The sequence below is a fragment of the Megalobrama amblycephala genome, linkage group LG6, assembly GCF_018812025.1.
Source record: "Megalobrama amblycephala isolate DHTTF-2021 linkage group LG6, ASM1881202v1, whole genome shotgun sequence".
Taxonomy (NCBI): Eukaryota; Metazoa; Chordata; class Actinopteri; order Cypriniformes; family Xenocyprididae; genus Megalobrama; species Megalobrama amblycephala.
The window spans coordinates 12,468,929-12,477,947 of NC_063049.1; the positions used below are offsets into that span (position 1 = coordinate 12,468,929).

The 9,019-nt window shown below is 36.0% G+C and overlaps 1 protein-coding gene across 3 annotated transcripts; it reads left to right on the plus strand.

Moving 5' to 3' along the window:
• Window positions 1–4,356: 4,356 nt before the first annotated feature.
• LOC125269897 (aurora kinase A-like) lies at window positions 4,357–8,799 on the plus strand. 3 transcript variants are annotated; one of them, XM_048192949.1, is made up of 10 exons: window positions 4,367–5,058; window positions 5,315–5,602; window positions 5,747–6,088; window positions 6,351–6,557; window positions 6,749–6,843; window positions 6,990–7,040; window positions 7,264–7,645; window positions 7,735–7,914; window positions 8,092–8,231; window positions 8,453–8,799. In XM_048192949.1, exons 1-9 carry the CDS (start codon window positions 5,028–5,030, stop codon window positions 8,223–8,225), a joined length of 1,710 nt encoding a protein of 569 aa, XP_048048906.1. In that variant the 5' UTR covers window positions 4,367–5,027; the 3' UTR covers window positions 8,226–8,231; window positions 8,453–8,799. The 3 variants fall into 3 exon arrangements, with proteins under 3 accessions (XP_048048905.1, XP_048048907.1, XP_048048906.1); XM_048192948.1 differs by lacking the exon at window positions 8,092–8,231 and having other exon boundaries at window positions 4,357–5,058; XM_048192950.1 differs by lacking the exon at window positions 8,453–8,799 and having other exon boundaries at window positions 4,358–5,058; window positions 8,092–8,232.
• The last annotated feature ends 220 nt before the right edge of the window (window positions 8,800–9,019 follow it).

The following is a 9,019-nucleotide window of genomic DNA, read 5'->3' on the forward strand; positions in this document are numbered from 1 at the left end:
AGTTATAGTAGACTAAAATATACTTTAATGTAATTTCTGTTGAAACTTGCATGTCATGTATTTAAATATATTTTTAATTACACATGTGTAATGATGTTGTAATTTAGTACATTGGAATTAAATTAACTATCGCATCACACACTATACAGTTAAAAGTTCTTTACATGTGCTTTAGAATCTGCAAGTACAGTTTTTTTTTTTTTTTTTTTTTTTTAAATATACTATTAAGATTTGAAGTACAAGCTTGAATTCAATACAAATAAGCACACTTCTTTTTCACAAGGGTTACGTCATGCAAAATAATCAGAAAAATGCAGTTTGTACATGGTTAAGCCTGTATTTCAGTATTTCACATCAATTATACACATAAATACATAAATATTATTTTACATGCTATTGTAACCAAATTATTAAGGTTGAACCATCACTCTTCGTCACTTCAGTTTAAAATCTCATTTTTTATTTCCTGAAAAGTGATTTCTAGAAAACACTTTTGAGCATTGTGGGAAAACCGTCACCTGAGTGACATTTACTAAATGATCCACCACTAAACTCACTCCTTACTGAGAGTGAGTTCATCCCTGGAGCTCTGTTCATCTAATGAGGCAGCAAAATAAAGAAGTATTTGGGAAGTCTACCCCTCCAAATATTCACGGTTCAGAGGAAGAGTGTCACCAGTGGCGGTAAATTAGATGGGCCAGCTGGGGCTGGGGTGGCTCCTATTGAGTGCAAGTGTTTCCTGAGGCAGTGAAAGACTCTTCCAGGTACACTGCAGTCTGCTGAGCTGATGAACCACATCGGGACCTGGTGGTTCAAGCCAAAATATTAAAGACCGGGACCAGGGAACAAAGAGCTCTATTCACTCGTTTCCGAAGCGGTCAGGTTGTGAAAGTTTATTAAACCACTGATGTGATCTTTTAAAAGCTGAATCACTGATGTAATTCATGGTTAAGGATGAGCAAATTTATTTTTGACCTTTTCTGCTTCCTACTTGGTTTTATATCAATGCCTTGAGATAATGTTATTGCGTATTACACATGTAATGTATACTTTACATCACAGTACGGGTCAATTCATTGTTATAATTGGCCTAAAAAAACAACCGGCCAGCTTTTTCAGAACTGTGCACATTCATCTTTTTGCAGCAAATCTTTCTTTTTCATTTTTCATTTTTAAATTTAAAAGTAACCTCTGGAACAGAGGTGTTTATTGTCCTCTTGAAGGATTAATAGGATGTAGTTTCATCCTTACAAAGCACAAACTCTCTGAAGATTGCAGTTGTGATTGTGCAAGCAAAAAAAGAAAAAGAAAAAACTGCTGAGTTTTCTCCACACACTGCCGCTAACAAAATCCCAGCAGTTATTCAATTGGACAAATAGCATGATATAGCCATTGGGGTTTGTAATCTTTTTATCTGATTGTATTAATCATATTATACAGCTATCAGTCCAGATGAACTTTTAAAACCAGAATGAAAACGTCAATTCAGCTAAAACTGCAGTTGGAACCATAAAATAATTCATTGAACAGGATCAGACTGACATTATTTTATATAATAAAATTGAAAAAAGATAACATAACATAACATAACATAACATAACATAACATAACATAACATAACATAATATTACCACTGTCCAATGAAACACATATTTCCAACTTTGACTTTTCTTTTTTATTGTAACAGAACATTTCACTGTAATGACAGAATTTTATTTAAGGAGAAACAATCTTGTGTTTAGGAGTTTTCTATGCTCTTGAACTATTTTTACATTTACAGACAGATTCTTCATCAGACAGTGATAATATAATATAATATAATATAATATAATATAATATAATATAATATAATATAATATAATATAATAATTTTATTTATAATCAGTGTCATTATTAATTATTTTTGTTTTTGCAGAGAACAGTCCTCTAAAAAAACACTGTGATGTTTCTTTAGCATATCCTTATGTGGTTTCCACTAGTGAGCAGGCGATTATACTATCACTCAAAAGACTAAATTGAAATCAACATATAGCCTAAGGACAAATAAATATATAAATACCATGTCTTGTTTGTAGAATGTAAATGACAACTGATTAAAATCCACCTTTAAGTACTGAAACAAGCATTCATTCCTTTAATGGACGTTTAGTATACATATTCCCTGATATAGTCATATAAATTGTAGGCTAGATGTTCATTAGAAGAAATGTTCGTAGATATGTTTCTATATATTCAAACACAAACGTTTTCAGGGTTTATGAAACGTTTATGAAACTCATTGTCTTGCGCGGGTTGATTCAATCTCTTCTGTTGTACAGTAGCACCATCTAGTGTCCATCACCATGCAATGACATGAAACTTGAAAAAAAGATGTAACGTAACGTCTGCGAAAGACGTAAGACAGTTTTCAACAAACACACACACACACACACACACACACACACACACACACACACACACACACACACACACGCGCGCGCGCGCGCGCACATTTTATGAAAATAAAACCTTCTTTAACCTTATTTAACTGTATATGGGATGATTGGGACACTTTTTGCCATTGAGATTAATTGGAAAATTCACCTGAATTCACCATATATATATATATATATATATATATATATATATATATATATATATATATATATATATATAGGCTATATATATGATAAATTAATATTAATTAAATATAAAATTAAAGGGTTTATTTATTATATAAATCATATTCATGAAACTTTTTTTATATATAATTTTAATCGTTTTTAATCATTTTAAGGGCATTTGTAAAGAAGCTCACTGTGAAATACACAAATTCACTTTCAAATATTGATTTGTGTATTCTCAGAATAAGGATATTAGCCTAATAACCAGAAAATCATCTTTGTTGCTGTTCATAACAACAGACTCCAAAGTGAAGAACTTTTGGGTAAAGCCAGTCATGAATATCAAGCCATAAAGCAATGGAAAAATAAAGGACCAGTAGTTTCAGTATTATCACAACATACACATTCAATCTTTTTCAAATTCACTGGATGGATATACATCATTAAAAAAATAAATAAATATATGAATTTCCTTAGCGTTTAGGAGTTAGTGGGAATTTTATTTTGTTCGTATATCCTGTTTGTATTTTTTTTTTTTTTTTTTTGAAGAAAATCTGTGAAATCAAGTTTCTATCACAATAACAAGATGTTATCAAACATATTTCTAGTTGTTTTGTTTGGAAATTTAGTTTCTTTGAAACTGCAACCTTAAATTAAAAGGGTAATGGGAGGCACAAGTAGAATTTGAAAGAAATTCTTTAATTAGATACAATATAATAGAGTTAGGGATAGCTTTGATAATTGAATATGTTCCAAAAACAGGTTATATTATATTTAAGACAGAAATTATTGATAGCCTATGATATAAAACACCCACTGCTACTGAGTAAATGAAGAACCAACCGACCTTTCTCCATCCAGTCCTTATTATACAGTGACTTATTTTTATTGTGATATATTATTCCATATGAAGTCTTATGTGGTGTGAAATTATAATTGTAAGAGCTTCCAGTATAACATGACTTGTTGGTGAATCTGGGATAACTTGATCAGGAGACGTGGGGGAGTGAAATCTGTAAAAAATTTATTCCTCACAATTTTCTTCATTCATCTGAGAATATGAAACCAAAAGTTGTTGTTTAGAAAAGATTTTAACCACTTAATTTTCAGGGTAGGCCTTTTTTAAATCAAAATCAATGGTTTGTAGACCTCCATTACTTGGTCATTAAATTACTTGGTCATCTCTGCTCTTTTAATGTAATGAACCTTCTCCAGATGAAAACCTGATTTTTTCCTGGGAAATCCTGGGTTATTGGTTTAAGTTTATAAAACTGACAATCACAATGAAAGCTTCCAAACTGCAATATTAACATAGGCCAACAACATCTACAAGGCGTCCAATGTGTAAACAATAAGATTTATGCTGCCTTCACGTGCTATGGAAATTTGATCATTCCCACTTCTGAAGTGATTATGAGCTCATTGCATTCAAGTTTCTAAATGGGAGGGCGCTCATGTGCAATTGTTACCTAAGAAACTCGTATTTACGATAATTCCGAGAGCACGTGAATCCAGTATAAACTCTGGCACAACCTGATTATTTTAAAACAGACGTCAATACCTGAACCTCACATCGATTGCTACTAACCGCTTTGATGACGCAATAGTGATACTGAAAGCTGATTGGCCTTGATGGTTATATACGGAAAAGGGCAAATTTAATTCATCTGGAGTTTATAATATGATGATGTCCGATTTATCCTCCCTTGTGCCTTTTTGGATAAAAGCAACGACTCTGGGATCCATTAGACTATAAGTGTCTTTTATTATTCAATTATGATAATGACGGATTTGGACACGAATAATTCCACGGATTATAATACGAATAATTTAGAAAGAATAAATCTCATATGTATTAAATAAAACGTCAAAATTAAGTTATTAAAAGTATTCAATAAATTGATTATTGTTTAGATTCGATGTGCGCTCACGCGCTCTGCTCACAAACGTGACTTCAGGTGTGCGTGCATATGAGCGATTCAAATGTTAGTTGCTATAGCGACGCGTGTTATGAATTCTGTCTCATATAAACACACTGGAACCAGATCGCATCTGTTGATGATTGAGAGGCGAAGTGAATTCAGAGACTTTTGCATTTCTTGAGATTGAAGCTGTTCGGAGGATTGCTGAGAGGAGACTTTTATTCTAGAAGGAGAGCGGAGGAGATTTCTGTTACACAGTTTTATTTATTTCCAAAGAATTCATATTATTTCTGAGGACACTTTTATTTTATTGTTCTTTTAATTTTAGAAGGAGTTTGGAGTTTCAGTTATTTCTTTTTTTTTAGCTTTTTTTTTTTCTTTTCTTTTTTTTTTTTTTTTTTTTTTTTTTTTTGAGGATTATTTCTGAGGAGAGTTGAATTTTATTCTTTTTTATTTGTGTTGTATTTAGTAAGTTATTGTTTTTATTGCAGTTTTGAAGAGGATGTCAATGTCTCACGGGGGTGAAAGAGGAGGTGAGTGCTTTAGTTTATCATTTGTTCATGGTGTGTTATGGTATGATGTTGTACAGTTACTAAATTAATGTGAAGAAACTTGTGCGAGGGAACCCATTTGATCCCCCAATTTTCCCAGCTAAGTAATCACAAGTATTTGATTCCTTGCATGTGAAGTAAACTCTTCAATTTGAGTAACTATAGTACCAAGACACTGATGTTGATTATTGATTATTAATAAAACATGACTAACTATGTGGTGTCTGAAATATTCCAGCCTCAGGCCGCTCCAGATCCAGGAGAGCTGCTTCCTCTCAGACGGCTGGTCAGGAGGTTTGGAGACCCGGTTCTGATGACCGGAATCAGGATCCGCTGCCAGACCTGACCCAGACACTGAGCCAGGAGATATCTGGATATTTAACACCTCTGCCGTCAGAGTTTTCTGTTTTTGTGTCCACAGGTCAGGATCAGTGGAGGAGGAAGCGGCAGAGCAGCAGCCAGCAGAGCCCAGATGATGGACGTCCGTCCACTCCATTTAAAAGACTTGATAAAAGCTCTCACAGAGGTCAGAATAGGCTTTTATTAAAGGAGTTATGGTTCAGTTAATAAATTATTTATCTTTGAAAGTTGAAAAAAAACATTGTATTGACCACTGACATTGATCATTGATATTCTTAAAAAACAGCTTTTGATGTTTGAAATATTCCAGCCTCCGGCCACTCCAGATCCACTCAGACAGATTCTTCACTGGACGTCATGTCTGCATCATGTCTGTCCCTCTCTGAGGACAATGTAGAGAGGCGGTCATGCAGAGAGTTGTTGAGCCTCAGCAGCAGAGGCTCGTACAGCGTCATATGGAGGTGGAGTGGTGATGGATCAGATCGCCCAAACCAACAGGGCAACCGGCGTTTGTCCAGGTCCGACAGCCTCGAGGAGTGGATGTGCCCTCCGCTGCCGGGTCAAGTTCCTGTCGGGCCGCCAGAGACTTCAAATGGCCGAACTGCTCAGGGTGCCATGGAGGAGGCTTCACCTGTGAACAAGAGCTCAACAGGTTAGACTGAAATAAGGCCTGGCGGTGTAAAGTGTACAGATAAAGATTCTGCTATTTCATGCATAAGACTGCTTCAAGTTTTTAACACGTTAATGTTCGGTCACATTTACTGTTGCTCAGCAAAACTGAACTACTTTTGATTTGTAACATTACAGATATAAGAATTTAACAGTAAAATGTAAGGTATGTCATTATATCATTGTTTAATTTGAGGTCAGACATGTTTCTAATAGTCGTTTTCAATTGTTTTTCTTCATTTCAGAAAAACCTACAAAATGTCGGAAGAGGAAAGGATTTGGTTCTTTCTTCCGGAGGCTGTGTAAGGCTATGAAGAGTCCTTTCGGTTGCTGTTTCCACAGTAGTGCTGTGGATGTTGTGGAGCCTTTTGTCCTTCCAGCAGATCTGGAGTCAGAGCCTGATCCTGAACCGTCACCTGCTCCAGATCACTCCGCCGTCAAGACAAATAACGGTAAATCGCCAGGCGTTACTTCTTCATGTTATGTCGTCTTGTTTTCCACTAAAAATATCTTAAGGTTTGTTTTCAGGGAATATTAATGTTAATTTCCCATATTAATATTATTTTCTCGACACAACCAGCACTGATACTTTTAAAATGAAATAAAGGATCTATCAAGCTCATATTTTTCTGTTTGTTTTCAGAGCCCTTTGAGTCTCTCTATAACGCGGGAGAGATGATTGGATCTGGAGGATTTGGCAGGGTGTTCGAGGGAACACGCAAATTTGGCGCCAAAAAGGTAAATCTTACCGAACTGTACAAACGTACAAACGTACAAACGCTCTTGCATGCATCAAAACATATTTAAAACATTTAATAGATGGTTTAATACTTGGATCAAGGTCTGATGCTTGAATATACTGTTATTGATTTTTTTTCTTTCAGGTTGCCATCAAGTGGATTCGCAAGACTGACAACAATCGTTACCTTGATATTGTAAGTTGGCCAAAACCTTTGTTTAAGTGCAGATTACTGTAGTTAATTCACCTGTAGGAAGCATTAGGTGTAAATGTAACAGACAAATAAGCCCAGAAACACCAAATGACCAAAAAGACTCTGTTGAACACATCTGAAAAGATCAAAGAAAAGGACATTTAAAAATGATACGTTTTCTTCAGATTTTTACCCAGCTAACCTTCTGTCTACTACTTTTCTCTAGCCTGGGCATCCCAAACCTCTCGTTACAGAAGTGGCGCTGCTGCTGATGATGAGGCGAGAACCCATCAGCCCCTACATCATACAACTATACGAGTGGTTTGAACATCCTCGAAAATTCACTCTGGTCATGGAGTTCCCTGAACCCTGCGAGAGCTTGCTGGACTTCATCATTCGCCATCCTCAACTGGACGAAACAACAGCACGGGTCATCATGCCACTGGCTGTGCTGGCAGTACAACACTGCATTGAGCACGGTGTTTTTCATAATGACGTCCATGCGCAGAACTTCCTGTTGAAGAAAAACACGTTAGAGCTGAAGCTGATAGACTTTGGCTGCGGTCAGCTGTTTAGCAGCGATGGCTACGAGAGGGACATATACCGTGGTGAGCGTTTTGGGAGTGAATGTAGTGAACTTACTGATTACTTGATGCTTTAAAAAAAGCTCAACAATGTCCAAATGTCTTTCTTACAGGAGTGCTGGATTACTGCCCACCTGAAGCCTTGACAGACTCTCGATTCCACGCCGTCCCAGCGAATGTCTGGTCTCTAGGAGTGTTGCTGTATGAGATGGTGAACGCATGTTCTCCTTTTCAGGACAGAGTGGAAATCACACGAGCCAAAGTCACATTTCAGAACTCCAGCTTATCCAAAGGTGAGTGAATAATATTGAGAACATTAAACACACACATAAAGCAAAAAGCTCTGCACAGTTAAAGGTGAAGTATGGAACATTTTACATTACCTTAATCATGTTTCAGGTGCTGTTTTCATAGATGCCAAGTCACATGGTCATGACTAACCAGCTCTCTCCTTATTAAAATGTACACAGAATGCAGAGATCTGATTGGCCAGTGCCTAACCCGGGATCCAACTAAACGGCCGACGTTAGAGCAGATGTTACAACACAAATGGATTAGAAATTATGTAGATTGGAGAAGTTCAGGAGATTCTCTGGATCAGTGATTACAGGTGTGAGGAAGTGTAACAGACAGAGTAGATTATTATCATTTGCCTTCAATTCTGGATTGTTTCTAGTGAGATTTTCAAATTTGTCTTCATTGTAATGTTCTTCACATTAATAAACAGGAAAATAACAGAGTCAGTGATGCAAACAGAATTCAGTTCTGTTGTAAATCAGCTCTAAAATCATTCATGAGTTGCCTTGTTCATTTAATCTTTGTATTGGATAGGAAATAACAGACTTGCTGTCCTCGGTGGAGGGCTTGAACTCGAGACTCGACTGAAGCCTGAAGTCCAACCCCAACCTGACAGGAACTCAGAGCCGCCGCACCAGAGACTCAGAGCCTGTCCACGTCTGAGAAGAACTTGAGAGACGACAAGACTGGAGAGAATCATCAAGTCATCACAGACGCACTTGCTTTGTTTTTAAACGTCAAGACGAGTCATCTTTATTTATATAGTTCCTTATGTATGACCCAGTCTGTTTATGACTGTTTATGTATATATGTATATAAAATCTCTATATGACCCCTTTGAATAAATGTTTTTAGTTGCATAAATGCTACATGGTTGCAAACTTCAGTGCATTGTAGAGCCTGTCTAAAACACAACCCTATACTAAATGAGACTATAAATAGACAATAATAATAATAATTTGGTGCACTATCCACTATTCTTGTATTAGAAAGATTTAGGTCAATCTTGAAGCTTATAGGAATAGTTACCTAAAAACACAAAGTTCTGTCATGAAACTCTAGATGGCTGATAGGTCCTAAACTCGGTATGCTTGCAAACTG